At 41.2% G+C, this 22,968-nt stretch overlaps 1 protein-coding gene across 2 annotated transcripts; it reads left to right on the forward strand.

Annotated features, from left to right (window-relative positions):
- The first annotated feature begins 279 nt into the window (after nucleotides 1–279).
- avl9 (AVL9 homolog (S. cerevisiase)) lies at nucleotides 280–22,945 on the forward strand. 2 transcript variants are annotated; one of them, XM_084566520.1, is made up of 16 exons: nucleotides 280–551; nucleotides 4,346–4,466; nucleotides 7,816–7,901; nucleotides 8,032–8,103; nucleotides 9,066–9,155; nucleotides 9,254–9,320; nucleotides 9,547–9,587; nucleotides 9,679–9,717; nucleotides 9,821–9,890; nucleotides 9,990–10,471; nucleotides 10,779–10,913; nucleotides 11,000–11,219; nucleotides 11,490–11,607; nucleotides 12,038–12,091; nucleotides 19,090–19,178; nucleotides 20,446–22,945. In XM_084566520.1, exons 1-16 carry the CDS (start codon nucleotides 468–470, stop codon nucleotides 20,571–20,573), a joined length of 1,896 nt encoding a protein of 631 aa, XP_084422646.1. In that variant the 5' UTR covers nucleotides 280–467; the 3' UTR covers nucleotides 20,574–22,945. The 2 variants fall into 2 exon arrangements, with proteins under 2 accessions (XP_084422646.1, XP_084422647.1); XM_084566521.1 differs by having other exon boundaries at nucleotides 10,812–10,913.
- The last annotated feature ends 23 nt before the right edge of the window (nucleotides 22,946–22,968 follow it).

The following is a 22,968-nucleotide window of genomic DNA, read 5'->3' on the forward strand; positions in this document are numbered from 1 at the left end:
AGGGGGACAAAAAGTAAAAATAGATAAATGAGGGATGCTAAAAACGTAATAGTTTACTTTAGCAGATAAGCAGTTAGGTGATTCTTGCGAATTGCAAGCGATTTTATTTGATTAAACTTACTTAATATTATATATTTAAATGTATTTAATTATTAATTCAAATGTGCCACAATAACATGGTTTGTTTGTTGATACGGCTTTAAGAATCAACTTGAAAGCTAAAGCTAAACTTGTGCTAATCTGTCAGTAAACCGTTTTAAAGCTAGTCTAATGCGGAAGTACGTAGCAGGGAATGCTCTCGCTCCGCTCGTACGTGCTCCGGCGCAGCGGGACCGAAGCGGAAGAGAAAAATCATCTCTGCTGCTGCTTGTCTGTCGGTCTCTGTCATCGATTCAGGGGCTAACAGATCGGCTCTGGTCGCTGTGTTTACAAAAACAACACCGGACGGCTGCAACGCAAGGGGGGGAATGGAGTCTCGCGGTAGAGACGAAGTGAAAGGGCCGGTGCTGCACATCGTGGTGGTTGGATTTCACCACAAAAAGGGCTGTCAGGTACGTGAACCCCTGCTCCATGCTAACACCGGCTAACTGCTAACTGGCTCTTATTATTGAACTCATATAAAGACACATTCCCACTACACGTTTTCTTTGAATGGAGCATTATCATGCAGCCGATTGGAAGTATTTTTTTGTATTTTACCTGCACACTGTCTATAGAATAATAATAACGATTATAACAATAATAATAGCAATAGTAATAATAATAACAACAGTGAGAATGATAGTAAAGATTGTCCTGGGAGTGGGTTAGAGACTGACATCAGCTGTTTGCTTTGGCCTCCCAGGGTTATGTAACATGTTCTCTGCTGCCAACTTGGACATCTTTCCACTTCTGTGTATTCAACAGCAGTGCTTTTCATGACAGGCTGCAGCTTCATTGTCCCAGTTTGTATCTGTGTGCAGGTGAAGAGTGAAACATTTACCCAATTAAATCAGTCAGTGCATGGGAAGAAAAATATCAGCAACTGCTCATGTTGTTTTTCAAGCAAAACTAGTGAGGAAATGTTAAATATGAGACTATTTGCTCCTTTGTTGTCGCATATTATTATGTGCTGAGCACTTTAAGGGGAAGATATTCATCTTATTGCAATTTGCATCACCCTGAAAAGCTAAACCTAAGTCTTCCCTGACCTTTTTAGCTACGTTACTCCCTAAAATAAAGACATTTCTGCCGGCAGCCCCTATCTGCAGGTTGTGTTTTTCTGCAAGGTGACTTTCTGTTTGTACGAAGCAGGCATCAGTTTTATATACTGCACTTGCATTAATAAAAGGCAACATTTATTTAGTGCAGGTATGTGTTTTTTTAAAAGGTGAAAGCAAAACAGAGATGCCTCATATTTCCGAGCGCAAATGTGAGAGTTTAGCGTCTTTTTCTAAGTTGGAGATTCTCTAGTAGATGTGCCAGAGAGTTTTGTTTTATGTTTTGTTTTCGAAGAGATAAAAACCATCTGCAAAACATGTCTTTGAAGTTTTTGTACATGTTCTCAGATGGTAAATGTGTACATGAGCAGCCTATGAGATGTTTGCTTCAATGAACTCAAGTCTAAAAGTTCATTTGTCTACAAATCAGAGCCAGATTTAGATACCTGACAGACAAAACAGATCCCCACTCTTGTCACATCAGCTCCACCTGCAGCTAAAAACTCAACCGCTCTTGAGACTTTGTCTGTTTAAACCTGTTCTGCAAAGATGAACTCGCTCACATGACGACCTTTTGCCTCTTGCGCAACAAGAGCTGCGTTTAACACTTGCTAATTAGTTAAATTATCTCATTCTTCTTCTGCTGCTGCTGCTGCTGCTTTAGAATGTATTAAATGTACGAGCTGGCAGCCACAAGACCAAACAGCACTCCCCCTTGTTGTCTCTGCTCTCCATCTGTTTTTAATTCTGTGGCCTTTCAAGCAGCTGCTCTGCCCGGCGGAAGATAAAACAGCAGTTTTTTGATGCAAAGATGAGACTGAAGCTCTAACAAAGCACACAGTGTACGGCCTTTGTGGGCCTGGAAATGGGCCTGTCGCCTCTGGTGGTGGAGGTTATCTGATAGGGGTCAGCGATCTCCTGCTGGGCATCAGAAGACTGTTTTCCTGGCTCTTTAATCCGTCTGCCTGCTTCTCTGTCGACCGCCTTCCTCCTCTCATTCACCTGCTGACCATCTGCTTCTCTGGCCGGATGGAAAACACTTTTGTCCTCATGTGTGTTTCAGCATTTTTTACTGGAAACATAATTCATGGATGCAGCAGAATACAAAAAAACATTATATTAAAATAATCAAAGGTTGTGACACACCAAGCGGTGGAGTTTGACTATGAATTGGACAAAGTATTGCACAGATATTATATAATGAGTAAGAAAAAACTCCCAAACTATAGCACAGAATGAAATTATAAGATTATAATTAAGAACATTTCTATGATACAGACAGAGTATACCTATGGTCTTTTAGGTGTTGAAGAAAAACACTCTGAAAGAGTCAAATATTATGTCACGATCAAATTCCAACAAGCGCAGGAAGTTTAATTTAAGTTCTTCCTACCTGGCCTTCGTCAAGATAGTTGGAATGACATGTGGCAAGGCTAGGCCAAGATCCAAAAAAAACAAAAATTATTCAAACAGGCTTGATGCTGGAGGACCATTTTAAATTTGTCATAATGCCAGAAGATATTGATATGGATTGGGGACTGATAAGTGTTTAAAATCCAGACATTGACCACAAAACTGCAATATTATAAATACTAAATATCCTGGAAACAATGGACACGTGTCTCAACAAAGACCGTTTTTTTCCTTCCTGATTATATCGTTAAAGATAAAACCAGAAGTGTCACTTCACCTCTACTCACGGATGTGTTTTTATTGCGAGCATCACCTGTGACAGGTGAGGAGCAGCTCCTTCGCCCCGAGGCAGTTCCCTCTGCAGGAGTCAGTCATTGTCGCCGGGCCTGTGTGGCGTTCAGGACCAGCAGGTTTCAGGTTAATCTTGTCAGAGGCTCTTAACGTCCGCTGCTAGCATGAGGCTCGGCTTTGAGGCAGAACTTCACGGTTTTAATCAGGCTGCTTTGTTGTCGGGTTTTTGTGGTGAATGAAGAACTGAAAAGGGGATGTTTGGGCTGCGTAATTTTGCAAAACAGACTTTTAAAACTTTGCCTTTAGGTTGGAAAGTTTCAGTTTTTGGACCGTAGACGACAGAAGATTCCTGAGCTGTTTTAAGTGTGGCTGGAGGAAAAACAAATAACAGCTCACTGTTCTTCAAAAAGCAACAAACAGGTTCTGTTGGAATTGAAAGGGAAATCCATTTATTTGGTATTTTGTAATCAGTCCCCGTAGATCTCTATGTTGAAATCTCTAACTTTACAGCGCACGTTTACAGTCTGGTACAAAAACAGTTATGGTTTCTCCAGCTAAATTCTACATTTTCATATCACTCACCTGTTTAAATTATATCAAGGCTTAAAGTTATGCACAGTTAAGGGCGTGGGCGCTTTTATTTATTTTAGCTAGCTGTGTTCCTCCGCTTCACTGTTCCTGAATTAACTGGACGTTAAATGGAGACAGGCTATGCCAAGGTGGCGCTGTCCGGTGCCACCCACACTGAGCTTCAAAACCTATTTTTTAGGAAATAAGTGGTAACAAAGCATTTGGATTTCATTATGGGGTGCGTTTCAACCGATACAGAGAGAAAAAAAATACCTCTGCATACAATTAGATAGTCCCACAACCAATCAGAGCTATTTATTTGTAAACTAAGTCAACTCCAGAGCACTCACATGACTATGTCACTGTTATTCTTCTGTCCAGTGTTTCATAAAACCCACCCAAAGTATTTGATTGGCCCCGCGGAAGCATTTGCTGGAGCATAATCAGTTCCCAACAGAGTCTCCAGATCAACTGCGGTGAAATTAATCTGGCCTCCTGGCTAAAAATCAGACACAGCTGACCCTACTTTGATTGATCAGGTAGCATCTGCCTCTCTTCGTGGCTTCATTGTCTTACAACCAGAGCCTTCTTGAGGATGTTTCTGCTTCCTCATTGTGTTCTTGGCGGCTTTGTTGCTCGCCAACTTGGCTCAATGCTTTGTTAGAGTGAACCTCGATGGGCTTTCACCCTCCAGTCACGCATCTAGCAGCCCATGACCACAAAGTTTGTTTTACTTCCATTTATATTCCGGTTTCTGGGCAGATTTCAGCTCACTGTATTTAACGCCGGCGAGTCTAATAACCTGAAACGCGGAGGGGAAATGTTCTGAAAGTTAAAGGAGAGTTGTGAGGCTTCATCTTTTCTCTCCTCAGGTTGAATTCTCATACCCGCCGCTGTTGCCACACGAGGGTCATGACAGCAACCTGCTGCCAGAGGAGTGGAAGTACCTCCCTTTCCTGGCTCTTCCTGACGGAGCCCACAACTACCAAGAGGGTACGTTACATCTACGCAACATCTGTGTAACTAAATTGAAAAATAGTTTGCACGAGTCCTGAAGACAAAGAAAACCATATTAAATTAATTGAAACAGGAATAATATACTTGTGCATTTATTTATTTATTGCATACTGGTGAGTTGCAATAATAAGTTTTGTTTCCAGTATCTGGTGTGACCCCCTTGTGCAGCAGTAACGGCAACTTAACATTTCCGGTAACTGCTAATCAGTCGTCTACAGAAGCTTTGAGGAGTTTTAACCTGTTCCTCATACATAAATGTTAATAAATTAAATCATTTGCTGAATAATTTCAGACCCTATCATTGAAATGTCTTAAAAAAATGCAAACTTTCATACGAGGAACCTGCAGAAAGTCAAACGTATTAAAAGAATTGAAAACCGTTCTTGTTTTTAATATTAGACCGAGTATCCAGGCTGAACTGGGTGAGTTATAGTGTGCTGACTTGTGTGTTGTGTCTGCTGTCATGTGACGGTCCTGTGGTTCACATCCTGAACCACATCCAGACTTTCAGCTCTAAAGCTCCACCCATCAGCTCTACAGTTACAACACAGAACAGGACTCTCAGACTTTCAGCTGCTCAACTCAGTTTCAGCAGAAGGTTTTGATTCAAAACGCAGCGCTTCTTGTCTCAATTTTACATTTATGATCATGGGAAAACCTTCGCTTTTGTGTCCTGTCCTGATTAAAAGATAACACTGGTGACCGACTCCCTCTGCTCTGCAGCTCGTAAAACCAACAGACACACTGATATGACTGGGTGTTGTTTGCAGAGGAATACAATAGAAGCTTATTCTACTGTTAACACTGAAACAAATACTGTCACGGATAAAGAGAATTATTCATGGCAAAGAAAAAGGGAAAGGTTTCTTTGCTAACTGCACATATAGCATGTTTGAAAGTGTCTGTAGGGATGTGTGTGTCTGTCTAAACAATACAAAACTTACAGAGAAGATAAAAATAGTTTGGAAATTTTAAATGTTTTCTTGGTGAAAATCCAGGAGGTCAGCAGTTTCAGGGATAATCAACCCAACCTGTCTGCCACCAGCAAGTTACTGGATACGCTTACATTGCTTACACTGGGCAAAGAAGATGAAGTGAATATGGTGAAGAAGGAAAAGATAAAGACGTAGATGAAGAAGAAGAAGACATAGAAGACGACAATGAAGATTAAGAAGATGAAAAAGGTGAAGAAGAAACCGTATAAGACAAGAAGACAATGACAAATAACAAGAGAAAGGTAAAAGATGTAGAAGAACAAGAAGTGAATGAAGACCGGGAAGAAGAAGAAGAAGAAGAAGACTTCAACCTATGCCCACATTGATTCTGGCTTCGCTCATCTTCTCAAACACGTGTTTGAACAGCTGGTTGTTTTACTACCTTCATGTTTCTGTCCTTCCTGGAATCTCATCACCTGTTGTTTGCCCCACATTGGGCAAACACTCTCAGGAAGAATGGATTTACGGAGGAACCACTAAATCAAGTGTTGACATTATAAGCTAATATTGAACACATTATCAAAGGTTTATACCACTAAATACCTGAATCCGATTTGATATTCCTTCTGATTCCTTTAGCTCCGTCTTTGGCTGAATAATTGCATGAATATGTATCAGTGAATGTACGATCAGAGTGATTTGTAGCTTTCAGATTTATGGCACCTTGCAGAAGTTCAATTATATGGTAGAAAAAAAAACTCTCACAGAAGGATATTTGAAAGAATAATAGTTCTGCATTTTTCTGCTCTCTTGTTGATGATCTTGCAGCCGCTCATATTAACGTTGTGACTCGTCAGAAAGAGATAAAATCACTTGTCTTTAGACATTCATGCCTCTTTTTGTTGAGTCCTGGCCTGTTGTGGTGGCCACTGTCCAGATGCCTGCCTTCCTCTTTAATCTGTGACATCCACTGTCTGACCTTTCAGCCTCTGCTGTCTTAACCACATTACAAAATGCTCTGCAGATGAAACGAAGGCTGACAGTTAAGTTGAGGTTTCTCCCTTTGGTCGGCCTGTGGCTTTATGTCCGCTCCGATTAGTTTAATAAGGATCCAAACAACATTTCTACTCACGGTTTGTAGTAGCGCAAAATTAAAACCCAGTTTAAAACAGAATGCTTGATTTAATTCTGCGCATTCATGTTTAAACATATACATTTCTTATCTGCCACCTTTATTTACGTTTCGTAAGAAGCAAATGGAAATCAGCAGCTGCTTAGAAAACAGGAAGACCATCTAATGTATAATGTGCAATGAAAAGGGCTCTGCAGTAAAATAAAACCAAGAAGAAGAAGAGGAACAAGAAGAAAATGGTGAAAGACGAAAAAAGAACGCAACGTAGAAGGAGAAGATGACAAAGAAGATTAAGAAGATAAACTGTGTGGGAGAAGGTGACGCAGAAGAAGATGACACAGCAAGTGAATGAGAAGAAGACGAAAAAGAACAAAGAAGAAGATGAAAAAGAGCAATAAAGAAGAAACATCAGAAGACAACGCAGATGAAGAAGATGGTGATGAAGAAGATGATGATGATGGAAACATAGGAGGAGAAGAAGAAGATAAACAAGATGAAGGTCCCCCTTGAGGCATGTTTTAAGATGTAAATACTCAGTTTTGAAACATAATTTCTGTCTTTTCGTCATAAATAAAGTTCCATTACATGGTCAGAAAACATCCCCACGACGCCTGCGGCACCTCGTTTGGTTAAAAAAATGACGATAAACCTATGAAGTGGCAAATAGAAGACGTCTCCATGCATCACTGAAAGCTCCACAAGCGCTCTCGAATCTTTCAAGTCTCTTAAAACTTTCTGCTGTCTTCTTTGTGCCAAACTCCGCACGGTGAAGCTCAGATGTCAAAGAGAAGTCGCATTTAAACGTAACCAGGTGTCACTTGTAGTTAATAATCCAAACCTGTCCCGGTTGTCTGAGCTGCTGCCGTAGAGGGAGGGAAACCGGCACCAATGAGCTGCTTGTAAATTCTGGCTTGGGCCTGCTAGTTTATCCAGTTTGGCAGCCGACAGGCAGCTGATTAAAATCCCTGCTGTCGATCACTTTAAGTCTCTCCTCTCAGTTCTTCGGTGTTTGATGTTGAATCTGTTGCTTCCCTCTCCACAGTCCAGACCTGTGGTCATATCTGGCATTAAAATACGTCTCACATGCGTCCTCAGCCAACGCTTGAGATCAGATCTCAGTTTTGCGCTCTATATGCAAATAAACAGCTGCTGTCTCTAACGGATCTCTACCTCCTGCAGTATGAGAACCACTAACAGAGGTTTATTGCGACGTATAGTTTTAACATACAGACGTTTATTTTACCATCTTGTTTTGCAGACACTGTGTATTTCCACTTGCCGCCGCTCAGTGGAGACATGAAGTGTGTCTATGGCGTTTCCTGCTATCGGCAAATAGAAGCAAAGGTCTGTCCATGTTTCACTTTCTGTCATTTTAATGGCACTATTTAGACACCATCATCGTGAGCATAACATCCATTGCTGGAGACATTTGCGCAGAGCTTTATTTATTAACTATTTTTTTGAATGCCTCCAGGCCCTAAAGGTCCGTCAGGCCGACGTCACCAGGGAGACGGTTCAGAAGAGCGTCTGCGTCCTCAGTCGAGTGGTGAGTCAGCCAGCGGGATAATGCAGTTATCTTAAAACAAGACGACAGAATTAAATCAAGAGTCAAGTCCCAGAGGCAGTAAAATCTTAACTGTGACCTTACTGAGATCAACTGGAGAGAAAGGGGAAGAGATTTATATGTTTAGTTTTTATTTCCCGGCATCTTGACTCCAGCGAGGCTCTGAAATAAACAACATGTTCAGATTTCTCTGTTCTGCGTCTCCACGGAGATTTATATGAGATTTAAATCAACTCTTTTTAAAGCTTTTCTGTGAGACCACGACGCTGTACTGTTAAGAAATTGTCTTTTATTCCTTTTTTCCTGCACTGTGCATGGATTTTAATGAGTTCAAGATTATTTGTTTAATTTTTAGATTAAATAATTAAAATTTGATTTAATTTATTGTTTGCTTATTGAAGTAAAAATAAAAATATCCTCTTCATGATAAAAACTACTGAAAATATAGCATTAAAGCAGAATTTTACTGCATTTTTCTTGTATTATCATTTTGAATTAACCATTTTTTATTGTTAATATTATTATTTTTTGTCAGAATTTATTAAAATAGTAAGAGATGCAATTAAGAGAACCCTGAGACAAGATAATCTTTTAATTTATCCCACAGTGGAGGATAATTTAAATGTTCACGTTGTCCAAATAACAATCGAAACTTCAAAATTTATCTGTTTTTAATAAAATAATTAAAAATCAAAAAGCATCACATTGTCTTTATAATAAAGATAAAGATCTCACGTGACTTCAGCGCTTAAATAAAAGAATCAACACATTTTTTGGTAGATTCTTGGTTCCCTTTCGTGCTGCAGAAGTTACCAGTGAAGTTGAGTTGATTGAAAGAATCTAAATGAAGGCAGAAATAAATCTGGGCTGCTGCTTTTAAACAATTTTAGTTGTTTTTTTTATGGCTCGTACTGTAAATGACGCTTGTTCTGATACACTTTCAGCCTCTCTACGGTCTGCTTCAAGCTAAACTGCAGCTCATCACGCACGCCTACTTCGAGGAGAAAGACTTTTCACAGATCTCCATCCTAAAGGTGAGACAACGCTCTGATCAAACCTCAAATTTTTCATTTATTTTATTTTTTTTAACCTTCCTGTTACTGACTCCTCTTACGTCCCGTTTCCTCCGCAGGAGCTTTACGACCACATGAACGGCTCGCTGAGGGGATCCTCTCTGGAGGGATCGCAGGTTTATCTAGGTAGATTGAACTGAACAGATGTTGTATTTCTACCTTTTAGCTCAGTTTAGCTCGATAAACCTGAAAATTGTCACTGTAGTCATTAGTAAATTGCAGCAGCCGTGTTTGTTGTCGTCATGATTCGTCAGGCGTGTGAACATGTGATTGCTCTTCGCTGCACAAAAAATGTGCATGCATTTTTCTCTGAGGGTAAATTCCTCCTCCTTTGTTGATTCTCTCTTCTCAGGGTTATCACCACGAGATCTAATACTGCACTTCAGACACAAGGTGGGAAAATGACGAGATTGTTTTAAGGGATTAAAACAAACATCCAGGTTCTTCTTTAAAACTTCTTAAAATCCTGTTTTTATCTGTTAAGGTTCTCATCCTGTTCAAGCTTATTTTGCTGGAGAAGAAGGTGAGACCTCAAACTGAAACGTATCTCTTCTCCTCTCTAGTCGCACTTTTGAAATCTGATCCTGCAAATCTTTTTTCTTTTTTTTTCTGGAACATGTTTGCAGGTCCTGTTCTATGTGTCTCCTGTCAACAGACTAGTTGGAGCTCTGATGACGGTTTTATCGCTGTTTCCAGGTCAGTAACTCCAAAATGAGGACAGAGGGGACAACTGTTGGCTGGTTTTGTTCTATTAAGTGGTTTCTGAGATGATTTCTAAGAGTTCAATTTGTGCAGGTATGATTGAGCACGGCCTGGTGGACTCGTCTCACTACAAACCTAAGAGCAGCGTGTCGGAGGACCTGAGCCTGGTGGAGAGCATCTCCGGAGCTGAGGAGTTTGTCTCCGTGTCCGCCACCGACATCGGCAACAACCCCCTGGAGCTGGAGGGGGTGGAGACGGCCCAGTCTGCCGCAGACGCTCTGTCCTCTGGGAACAGCACGGAGGGGGACAACAACCACCTCAAGCCGCCGACACGTACCTCCCCAGAGTCCTCCGAGAGCGACTGGGAGACACTGGACCCCAGCGTGTTGGAAGAAGCCGGTGCTAAAGAAGCAGCTGAGACGGAGACGGTGCTCCCGGACGCCTTCGACTCCAAACCCGGGACCCCCATCACTGTGCAGCCGCAGGCAGTCAGCGATCAGGGAGCCGTCACCCAGGGCCTGGTGTCGGGTCTGGATGAGGATCAGTATGGCCTGCCGCTCGCCATCTTTACTAAGGTAACCTCATCTACCAATGATTAATGTGATTTTACCAATCAAAGATGGGGTCTGTGAGAGTTACTGAGTTTACTAAGTTCTTTTTTAGGTTGTCATCTTCTTCTTCAATGTCTCATCTATTTATAGACGTCTGCAGACACCAGTTTGTTTGTGATCTATATTAGTTGATAAATAATCTCAGCTCAGTCACACTTTCGCCAGATAACATGCCCCTCCTCTGACACGGTAGCCTCAGATCAGACGGGTGGCGATAAGCCGCTGTCTGGTAGTCATTAACACAGCAACCTTTGCCTCCTGTTGTTGCCAGGGTTACCTCTGCCTGCCTTACATGGCCCTGCAGCAGCATCACCTCCTGTCGGACGTGTCGGTGCGAGGCTTCGTTGCCGGGGCGACCAACATCCTCTTCCGCCAGCAGAGGCACCTCAGTGACGCGATTGTTGAAGTAAGTTGTGTTGAATGTTTTCGCTTTGAGACGCAAGCGTTTTTTTTTTTTTTTTTTTTAAATCCCAACGGCCTGTGGCGCTGCAGGTGGAGGAAGCCCGCGTCCAGATCCAGGACCCCGAGCTCCGAAAGGTCCTGAGCCTGACGACGGCAGACCTGCGCTTCGCCGACTACCTGGTCAAACACGTGACGGAGAACAGAGACGACGTCTTCCTGGACGGGACGGGCTGGGAGGGCGGAGACGAGTGGATCAGAGCCCAGTTCACCCTCTACCTCCATTCACTACTGTCCTCTGCATTACAGCAAGGTAGCAGCACTCTTTGTATACTTAAAATCCAGATTATTGTCCCAACATAGGTAGTGAAAACATAAAAACAGGCTAAATGTTTTCAGCTGAACTCAACGCAGACAGAATAAATACAACACTTACTTTTCTGCCGGTGTTTCTGCATCTTCAAGTCATTTCGTCTTTCCGTCCCATCTAATGCGACGATGCCCCAGGGAGACTGTAATGAATCTGTAATCGACTTCGTAAATCCAGTTACATTCGCTGATCACACACTGTTTCCTGTGTCAGATAACGAGAGGCTGCTGGCTGATTATGGGGCGCCCTTCGTCACAGCGTGGAAGATCACACACAACTATCGGGTGTGGTACAGCAACAAGCACCACGCCATGACCGCCATCACTCCAGGGTAGGTGGACGGGAGGCATGTGTGGCAGATGTGGGCACAACACGATTTATGTTGTAGAAATCGAGCAGCCAGTCATACTGCACTGCCAGAGGACACACGCCTGATTATTTTCAATTGAAACGAACTTGTTTAAGTGTGACAAGAGTTGAGGCTTTCAGGGTTTCTGTGTTTATTTGTATTTCTCCTCTAAATAGGACGACAATACAACATCTTACAGTTGAAAAAAATAAAAATAGAGACATAAAAGAAAACAAAAATACAAAAATAAGATAAAATAGAGTGAATTAGAGGAATGAAAATAAATAAACAGTCACATAATGACCTGAATAGATTCCAGAGAAGGTTTATGTACCAAAATAATTCGCTAGATCATCTTATTTTTTTGTATATTAACAATGAGATCTCTTTATTCTCATCTTCTCTGTTGCAGTCACCCGTTCCAGGGCCAGTACAGTGTCGCTGACATGAAGCTACGACTCTCACAGTGAGTATTCCTCCATCCCTCTGCTGTGCGTCTCTGTCTGTTCACTGTCGCGTAAAACAAACACAACAGCAGATAGGATGCAGAGGCAGCAGCAGAGCTGTTTACCAGCTTTCAGGCTTCATCAGATCAGCTGCAGCTCAGCGGATTTGGTTTAGCACGTGTGTGCTGCTGCCCTCTGGTGGCTGGGAGACGAATCTGCAGGTGCAGCAGTAAAGGAGAATGTTGTTCTTGTTTTCAGCATCCTGCTTCTTAAAAAGAACATTTAAAAAAAAAAGTTTTATTGAGTTAGTACATTATCAATTGTGCTTTCACTTTTTTAGTAAAACAAAGGCAAGCTAGCAGAGAGACGGGAGCTACATTTGCCAGGAATATATGTTCAGTTACTAAGCTGCATTTAACTCCTCTAAGGGAGCACTTTTGTTTAGGATCCTGTTGTCTGCTGTTACCAGAAAGTAGCAGAAGACAGACGTACCTAACGTGAAGGAATGGGATTAAAAATATGCATCGATCAGCCACAACATTAAGACTAATATGCTTTTCTGGGAATACCGAACATTGTTGCAGAAAGAAAACATGATCCATAAGACCAGACCCCCTTCTTCCTGTTGCTCACCTGTCTCTGGTTCCTCGGGCCACTTTTGATAGGTATTGACCATTTTAGACCAGGAGCACGCCACAAGACCTGCAGTTTTGAGGCATGATCTGGCCCATTCATCAAGTCATCGCAGCTCGGTCCACGTCAAAATCTCTCAAATCCTTCGTCTTGTCTGTTTTTCCTGCTTCTGACATCAGCTTTGAGGACAAAATGTTCACTCGTTGCCTAATATATCTCACCCACTGACAGGCACCTATCAGAGGTCATAATGTTATGGCTGATCCTTGTATATGCTGTATATGAACAGACAAATTCAATTGATTCTGGAAAGCTTGATTTGAACGCAATTCAGTAAGTATATCCATGAATCCATGAAAGTGTGCAACTTTTTTTTTCTTATGCTACAAATATTGGCATTAAGTGGAAATAAAACAGATAAAATCTAATAAAAAGGGCTTACATATAAATTAAATAGGCTCTGAATAATGCTGATGAGGTTTATGGCAAACTGTCGTCTCGTTTTAGACCACCGATGATTAAATTTCTAAACGCTGTCAGGCTCGGTGCACTCGAGCACCCGGCTTCATTCTTCATGAATGTATGTTGCAGGGAGCAGCAGGCAGCGTGTTACTTCATGCTGTGTCTGTGGGTGGATATAGCAGCTCCCCGGACGGAGTTGACCCAGGCGGAGGGTCTCATATCAGCGATGGTCATTAATTATGAGCGAGTTTCATTCTCAAAAACAGAGCCGGAGACTTCTTCGGCCTCGCCTCGGGTTTCGTTCCAGGAAGCGTGGGTGAAAGGCGACTCCGTCCACAGCTGGAGCGCCGCTCCTAGTGTTACGCTCTGGATAAATGCCCCGCCGCAAACACACACACACACACACACACACACACACGGAGTCTCCTAACTTAGCTTTACGCTGAGAACACTGAGGCCGATCTGCTTGGCCGTGATACTCGGGGCTCTCACTTTACCTTGGGGTGTTGGGTGACGGGGCCGCTGTGAAATTTGTCGTGATGCCTCAGTAAACAAACACAGACAAACAACCTGCAGAGTTGTAGATTAGTGTTACTGCGTAGTATCAGATCAGAAGTTTTCCAAGTGTGTGGACGCACGCCTTCTTTACAGCAGACATGACAGAGTCAAACATGTAAGATGGGACATTTTTATCAGATTCCTCTATGTATTCAGGAAAAGGGAAGTGTTGTATGTGATTCAAAATAAGAGCTTCTGAACGCAATAAAAGTTCAGTTACACTTTGATTAAAAGGAGGATATCAGCTTCAGATTTCATTAATTATTTGATGTCTTGAGGAATTTTTATTAGTACAATGGAGGACTGGGGTCACTGTTACGGTGCTATGACTAGGACATGGGCCTTCTGAGGGTGTCCTGTGGTGTCTGGCAACAGCATGTTGTTAGTGGGGGTCTTTGGGTCCTATAGGTTGAGGGGAGGGGCCTCTGTGGATCATCCCACAGATACTTGATCAGTTTGGGATCTAGTGAATTTGGAGGCCAGGTCAACACCTTGTGCTGTTCTTCATATTTTTTTTTAGTTGTTCCTAAAGCGTTTTTGTGTGTGTGTCTGTGTCAGGCTGCATCCTGATGGGGATGGCTGCTGCCATCAAGGAGTGTCATTGCTGTGGGGTGGGGGTGCCTGGTCTAGGTGGGTGGTATGTCAGGTGGGTCTGACATACTTCACCCATTTTTCCCAGTGTTGTATGTAAAGGTCCAGTCTTAGGTTTAGCGAGAGGGTAATTTCCATTCATCTATCAAATAGTTTTAATTTCAAAACTCAAAGACAAAGGGCGGCGTTTCTAACTGTCTTTAAATGTTTGTATCTGATGTCCGGTGAAGCTGTTTATCCGAGAACACGTGTGTGAAAAGCTCACAAACACACACACACATACACACACACACACACACACTTCTTCTGTCAGCCTGAATATCCTCCTGTGTTAGAGCCCCGCTCCAACACAAAGCCGAGGCAGGAAATGAGATGCGTTTATTCCTGAGAAGCTCCCGTGGCCGAGTGCCAAACTTCCTGCCTGCACTCCCCCAACTCCGACCGCCGCACTGGCTGTAAACACAGTGTTATAACCAGCAGAGCTCCCATCTCCCAGAGCCCTTATTCTCAAAGGCAACGGTCTGAAAAATTAAAGCCATATTTTATGTTCCGATCAGGACATCCCAAAGTTAACTTTTCAATTTAAGGAAAACCCAACACACAGAACAGCATCAGTGGTACTTGACATCAGTTCTCCAAGACTGTAAAAGAGTTCTGTTCATCCCTCCAGAAGAAATTCAAAGCCTTTTTGTGTCTAAAAACACAACACAAGAGAAGAAGTCAACTAAAGATGTTAAAATTGTTGTGCTCTACATACAAGAAATGGGTATTTGATGAAGCCAAAGAAAACATGTGTAAAGGAAAGTACTGGGCTGTGATGCTCAGAGATTTTTGGGGTTTATTTATTGTGGAGTCCATCAGTCTCAGGACATTTTCCTCATCCCCAAAGCGTTGCCTTGTTTCCTCCCATCATTCGGGGACAGCAGAGCACTCTCCCTTGTTTTCCTGCATCAGTAAACACGGCTATTTTCCTGCAACTTGAGACAAGACGACAAGGGGGGAAGTCGGGGTTAGTGGGGCAGACGGTGACGTCTCTGATGCATCGCACTTGTCGGGATGTTGGTTGGGAAAGTAATAAAAAGTCCATCCACTCCTCTCAGCTTGTCATCGGATTTAAACAAGAACAAAAAAACAGAGCCTGCGCTTGTGAATGTGCTGTGTGTTACGGAGGTGCTGGGGGCAACATGAGGCTGACGCTTTTTATGTTCCCTCGGTGTCGGACAAAGAGCAGCCGGGGGCAGAGATGTTCTCAGGAGTCATGTGACGAGCTGCCGGCTGCAGGCGGACGCACACTGTTAGAGGATCTTTCTTTATTGTCAGTGCACCGCACTACGCTACATAAGGAGCTGTTTATTTGGGTCAGCCAGCTAGATAGAGTGTACTGAGGCGTTCAGGGGGAACTACTGCGTCCTGTTCTGTTGAAAACTGGGAGGCAAGTTTAGACGTTTCTATTATTTTACCTAGATTACCCCTTCAGACATTGAAAGTTATACATTGCTCGACAGTACGACATTCAAACCATGACTGTTTATCATTATATTATTATCATGCAATGAATTCAATTTGAGTTTTAGTTGGAAAACCTGTGTTCTGAGGTTTTTAAATCCGCCTTTGCTGCCAGTAGGTTCTCACAAGACACAGATTGGTCGGCAGTCAGCATGTAGCTTGAAGTCCTAATGATAGATTGTCATATAATTTTGTCAAATGTACCGAGGTACCAAAAAAATAAGACTGTTAGCCATTATAGACTGTAGGAAAAAAAAATGGACAACACGTCTCCTCTTCCTTCCATTGGACAAAGTGAAGCTAGTGTACAGGCGGCGCCATCCTGCGAGTTTGGAGTGCCACTATGGATTCAGACTTCAGACGTAAATGCTATACTACCAACTGACAGCTTTCCCCCCACATAGCTTATGTTGGAGTGTTGTTTTAGTTAGCTAGTTAACTAATTTACTTACAGTCCCACAAAACTAAAGTTTAACTAACAAGAAAAACTGCAACGTTCACTCCGATTCTTGATGTCAACATTTAATTTGGTTAGTTTCAAACAGTTATTTTTGACGTTCCTACTCTCAATACGAATCCTGAAAAGGAGTGTGCAAGTGGGGTTGTCAATGGCAACTGTCAATCACAATGTCACGTGTTGTTTTTAGAGCGTCAGTTAACTTATTAAGCAAAACTTATCAGAAAAATGGACACTTGAACATACATCAGCATTACATTAACTACATTTAAAAAAAAATATGTATATATATTTGACTTTAGTTTTTTATTTAGGCCCAAGTCCCATCCACTAACATGGAGGGGGTGGACCTTATGACCTATATTGCAGCCAGCCACTAGGGGGAGCTCCACATGTCTTGGCTTCACTTATGAGGAGCTGTCACGGTGTACACTTTTTTTTTACAGTCTGTGTTACACAATAAAAAAAAATGTACATATAATAACTGTGAAAAAAGAAAAGTCTTACACAATAGTCTGAGAAATATGTGATCTAAAGAAAGTCTTTGAAAATAGGCCCTGGATGCAAGTGTAAAACAAGATGTGACCAGTTTTTAATGCAATTCTCAAATTTTTCTATTCAAAAACTGTAGCGACAAAAACTGCTATGCTGGGAATGCCTGACAGCAGGTCTCTTACTTTGAAAGTGTAGACAAAAGGAAGAGCAGCGAGGACAGATTCTTGCTGGACGTGCAACCGAGGAGCCAGATTATTGATCCTAGCAACAAGTGCTTAGCAACCGCAGCTTGTTTGGTCGATCCACGCAGCGTCCTGTGAGCGATGGCGCTCCAGGACAGCCGTCTGACTCTGAGACGCCACAGAGTTGACGCTTGGTCGGGCTCGTTGTGCAGAGGGTGGTGTCATGCTGGTGCTGCAGTCAGATCTCAACACTGGATCTGTTGGTGGTTTGTAGGAATGACAGCAGCACGCACACGTCTGAGTTTCCCTCTGGTTTTAGGTTTCATATAAGGACTTCACATCCTGCCGGTCTCTTTTAGATTCACAGCCTCAGCAGAATTATTTTCCTCTATAAGGAAATCTGTAGTATTATGAAAAAAATAATCTTTGAAAAACATAATTTCTCATAATCTTTTAATTGTTAATCTCCAAATTATGAGGTTTTTTATCTTAACTAAATATTTTATCTGGCAAGAAAAAGAGCTGATGTGAAAACATTACGGGAAAAACCTGGAAAACATTACAAAACAGATTTGGAAAACATCATGAGATGGTTTGTTACTCATAACATTGTAATGTTGTAGATCTTAATTAGATCAGTTATCTCGCAGGAAAACATTACAAAAAAATCTAGAAAAAAAAACAAAAATAAAAACATAGTGTAGTAAATTTAGATCTTTTGTGAATGTTAAGGTCTTTCTTCACATTTACATATTTTCCGGAAAAAGCAGGAAAAAGATAACAAATATTATAAAAATTTCCTCTTCACTTTAGTGAAGTCCAACTTTTATAGGACACCAGGAGCCACCTCAATTCTATTGAGGTTTTTCCTACTTGCAGACCACCTGACTGAAGGATTCATGTGGTCACTCTGTCAGATAGGGTCATAAATTCTTGCGGAGGGACTTGGCAGATGACATGTTGGACTCTGACCAATCGTTGCCTGCCGTGTTTCATGATTTGCATTACTTACACAGGGACAGTTTGACCTGGCGGCACCGGCAACATCCGCCCTCATTTGCTTCTTTGTGTTTATACTTGTGTACAGAACAGTCCTCTGTGTTTTGTGTGTTTTGACATGATGAAGCTTCCCAGATGTGTAATACTGTTAAACCCAGAATTTTGTTCATTTCATACCACATAATTCTGCCTGTAGCGTACACAGAAAATACTTGAAAGGATCTAAAAGTTAGATTCAAGCCTGTTCAGTTTCATACATTAAAAAGGTGTGAAACTAGATCATTTATTTTATCAAAATTAAATTAAAATTATGGCATGCAACCATGCTATTCACCATTTCCTTTAGTATATCTTGTGAGTACTTCCGTATATTTTCTCCTCTTTACGAGATTTAGTGTTTATTCCAGTTTTTTTTATTTTAATTGTTTAAATTCAGTCCTGAAAGTCTCGATCCTCTTTTTTTTTTCTGTATCTTAGTTGGTTTGCTGTCCTAAAATAAGTCCTGAAAGTCTCCATCTCCTTTTCTTTTACTAAAATGAGCAAAAAACTGTGTAACTTTAGTTTTTCCAGTAGCCTATAATTCAGATTCTTTCATTTAATTTCCCGTTAGAAATCTCAGGTTTTGTTCATGAGCAGTTTTGTCTGTAAGATGAGTCACACTTTAAATATGGTGGAAAATAACTGGCTCATTAGAGGCCTGCGAGTGACGACCGTCTGCCCTCGGCAGCTGCTGACACGTATCCCCATCGTCTTTTTAACAACGCCGCTGTTCGCCCGGATGATGCAGGAGCGAGATTCCTGCCGTAGGTCAGGTCAGCGGGGATCCACGTGAAAGGTTGAGAGCTCAGATAAAGCCAGGCGGGGCCACATTTAGCCGCTCCGTTTGTTGTGAAACGTAGCCGTCTCGTTTCCGCTCTCAGGTCAGCTCATCAGATTCACCACCTGTGGCTGCTGCTCAGTCTCTCTCTGCTGTTACGTAATCCCCCCTCTAACAGGTTGGCGCAACATTTAGCAGCAGCACTTTTGTGTAGTTTGTTTCCTGGAAATGGAGGAAGAATTCCTGAAGTGTCACGCTGCAGAAAGGGAGGGCAAGGCAGCGGTTCTGGTTAGTGAACCTTTTGTTTTCTCTCTGCAGCTCGATGCAGAACAGCGAGCGAGGGAAGAAGATTGGGAACGCCATGATGACCACCAGTCGCAGCGTGGTCCAGACCGGGAAGGCCGTGGGTAAGAAAGGTTTAAGGTTAAACCCAAAAAAGTCATCTGAGGGAAGATACTGAGACTCTGTAAGGCTCAGTGTACAAGTACCAAAGTTCTTTTTTCTTTCAACTTAAATTGGATATCACGGCTTTTTACAGATATATCATGTTATTATCATATAAAACACAAGTCTACCATAAACATAAAGAAGCTAGCTTCATACTAACCTCTGGTGCATCACGGTTTGGTATCCAGGCCTCAAGGCCTAGACAAACAGGTATTAGTTAGCAGGGTTGGGTCAGATTACTTTGAAATGTAATCGATTACTGATTACAGATTACACGGCAAATTTTGTAATCAGTAACGTAATCTATTGGATTACCCAAAACATGTAACGTAATCTGATTACTTTAGGATTACTTTTTACACAACTTGTACAAGACATACACAATCTTATTTTCCTCTGTCTTTAATTCAAAGTTGTGGCGATGTTGCCAAGTACTGAACGTATTTTTGCCGACTGGAACAGGTCTTTTCCCAGATAGCAAGAGGCTGGCGGACCACCGTCAGCCCACTGGGGATAGACCTGGCAGTCCGCTGGAGTTTTGCTCATCGGTTCACTGGCGGTCCGCGAGCGAGTTGTCGTCAAATGCCCCAATATTTTGTCACTATTGGTCTAAAACCTTTTTCATTTATTCAGTTATACTTCATCCATCACTTTAATAACATTTCATGTATTTTCTTAATATTCATGATAAGTTAAATTTCAAGAGATGGTGGACCACAAGTGGCATGCCACCAGCGGTCTGCTATCTGCCAATCTGTTTTTTTGCTATCTGGGTTGGTTGACGTTGACGGTTCCTCCATCTTGGGTTTTGATTTGAACCTTTTTCTTGTCAAGAAACTACACAGGCAAATGGATGATAATGACATCTAGTGAACAAACAAATGGGCTGCTTGTCAAATGAAAACACTGGCTAGGCTATCATAAAAAAGTTGCATTGTTTGCATGATAAAATGTAATCAGGTAATCCCCAACAATGTAACTGTAATCTAATTACGCATTTTTGTATTGTAGTCTGGGCTTATTACAGTTACTTGATTTTTGTAATCTGATTACGTAATCTAGATTACATGTAATCAGTTACTACCCAACCCTGTTAGTTAGGTACTTCCAATGCACAATAAAATTTTCTGTAAGGAAAAGCTAGCTGTTAGTGTCATTTAAGCTAGTAGCTACGAGTGTCTCAAAGACCAAGATTAAAAGTGAGATCTCTTGGTTTTCCGCTCTCAGGTCAGTCAGTGGGCGGAGCGTTGACCAGTGCGAAGTCGGCCATGTCCTCCTGGTTTTCTACACTGGCCCAACCTGCGCCGATAACCACCCCGGCGTGTCCTGAGCCGGACACCGAGGTCAAACCGTGACTTTTGAAAACCCCCCAGTGACTCTGTCTCCTCGTCCTCTGTGCACCATGAGCCGGTTTTAATAAGGATGCGAGCATCTTTCTTCAAATCTGAGTCTGAACCATACAACCAGGGAGTTACCAATCCAAGATGGGAGATTCTGGACTATTTCCAGCATCGCATTAGCAGGACGCCACTCCAGGCAGCAAGGCAGCACTGCCATTATACTAACTGTACAGTCCATATCCACTGTGAGGCAGAAACTGCCACTGCTTTTGATCAAAACCAGAAAATTCAGCAGGCTGCATTATGTCTGAGAGCCTGTTTGTCACTGCTGCAGTTTCGTATTGCTGGATGCTTTTCTGTGAGACACTAAAGATGCTGTCTTTGGGTTTGCGGTGTTCACTTTTCGCTGCGTATTTATACAGTTTGTCTATATATAGCTGACTATTTTGCTGAGAATGGAAAAAATAAATCTGTGTCACAGGATTTGTCAGAATAGCATGAGCTACAGCACCTTGAAAAATGGTTTCTAGTTTTAAGTCCACTCTTGCTCATGTTGGTTAATTCCTCTGGTGAAACACTGCGGTTTTTGTGGTATTGTGTAATTTCAACTACTGTCGACTGACTTAAATATAGCTGCAACTAACAATTATTCAAGATAGATTCTTTTTCACTTTAATTTAGTGTAAGCATGCAAAGAATCCGTTACAAGACTGACAAAATGCAGCTGATGTTGTAGAAGTCAATTCATAATTGAATACATCAATAAAATATGCAGGATGATATATAAAAATATCATATTGGTAGCTGAAGCATTTTAGTTGACGAGAAAAGGTACACAACAATGTGCTAAACCAGCTTAACTACCATCCTTTTTACTTTTTAGTTTGAAAAGAAACTAATTTATGTCCAACAAAGTTTTGATGAGACCAAAATTTAAAGTTGTTACGAAGATTAGTGTGAACTTCCAAGTTGCTTTAGCTAGCTAACGTTTTTTTAGCATTATAAGACTGAATAAATGCTAAAGGCTTTAGCTACAGTGAAAAGAAAAAAAAAAGAAACTAGTGCTGTAAATTAGTGTTATCTTCCTAAAAAGGGTGATATTTAAACTGAGAGTTTTAGTTAGGCTAGCCAGCACAGAATATTAGTTAAGGTAGTTAGCTGTGAGTGTCAGTTAAGCTAGCTAGCTAGCGTAACCGTCTTCTTGACTGCTTCATTAAATGTGGTGTAAAAACAAATTAAATGTGTGCCAAGAACACAAAAATCTGGTGGATTAAAAAAAATATATAAAATGAGCCCCTGAACAATAGTAAAATAATTTAAATTTGAATAAAGCTTAATTTTAGCAACTAATGCACAGTTAAAGGAAACATGTTTAGCTTTATTTTAGCTTCACATTTAATATATATATATAATATTTTATAGAACAATATTACTGCATTTTGTTAGTTTCGGGTCTGAAATTAAACCTAAAATATTATAAAATGACATTAAATGCATGAAGAATATTTGGCATTTGCTTTTTCAAATCTTGTTCTAATTTATTATATTATTTAACACTGTTTTGCAGCCCTAAACCTAATTCACTCATATTAGATTGCTACACTACAAAACTCAAAAAATACAACAACAACACAAGTACTAAAATAACCACAGTGTTATCACAGAAATCCTTGTGAACCTAATGCCTGACTTTCCGATAAAACCTCCCTTAATCATGAAGGAACCTGCACCCAGCTATGTGTTTTGGGGTGTTATTAACCCTCACCCAGGCCTTTTTGTACTTTGCTGTCAGTATATATAAATATATATTATGAAGATCTATATTTAGTAAACCAGAAGATAGTTTAAAGGCAGATAATTTATTTATTTGTTGTGTAACTTGTTAAAATATCCATGTTTTGTCATGACAACACTGGAACAAGTCCCAGTCTGTGGACCACTGTGTGTATTTGCACAAAGCAGCCATTATATTCTTTCCATGTGCATCTTTACCCTGTATACCTGTAGTTTTGAGGTGCTTACAGGGTCTTTTCCCTCCATGCTACAAATCCTCGACAACAGTTGGATTAAAAGTGGTCCAGTCAGCATGCTTTGTCCAGTCCAGTTCAGTTTTACAGCTGTCATGAGTGTTTGCTTTTAAATGGTTGCTTAGATTTTGTTTTTTCTTCTTCAGCCATCGACTCACCTCTGGAATTTTATTTTTACTTCTGGATTAAGTACGGTAAAATTACAGCTGCTTTTTGTTTGTTTTTTTAAATCCTCTGGTATCATTTTGTATTTTAAAAGAAAATATGAATGTATTGTGAATTCAGATTCACACAATATTTTTCTTGACAGATGCTTTTAATGTATTGGAAAATCAAGTGATATTATACCTTATTGCTGTATTAAAAAAATTACAAAAAAATAG

Source organism: Chelon labrosus (assembly GCF_963514085.1).
Source record: "Chelon labrosus genome assembly, chromosome: 18".
NCBI lineage: Eukaryota > Metazoa > Chordata > Actinopteri > Mugiliformes > Mugilidae > Chelon > Chelon labrosus.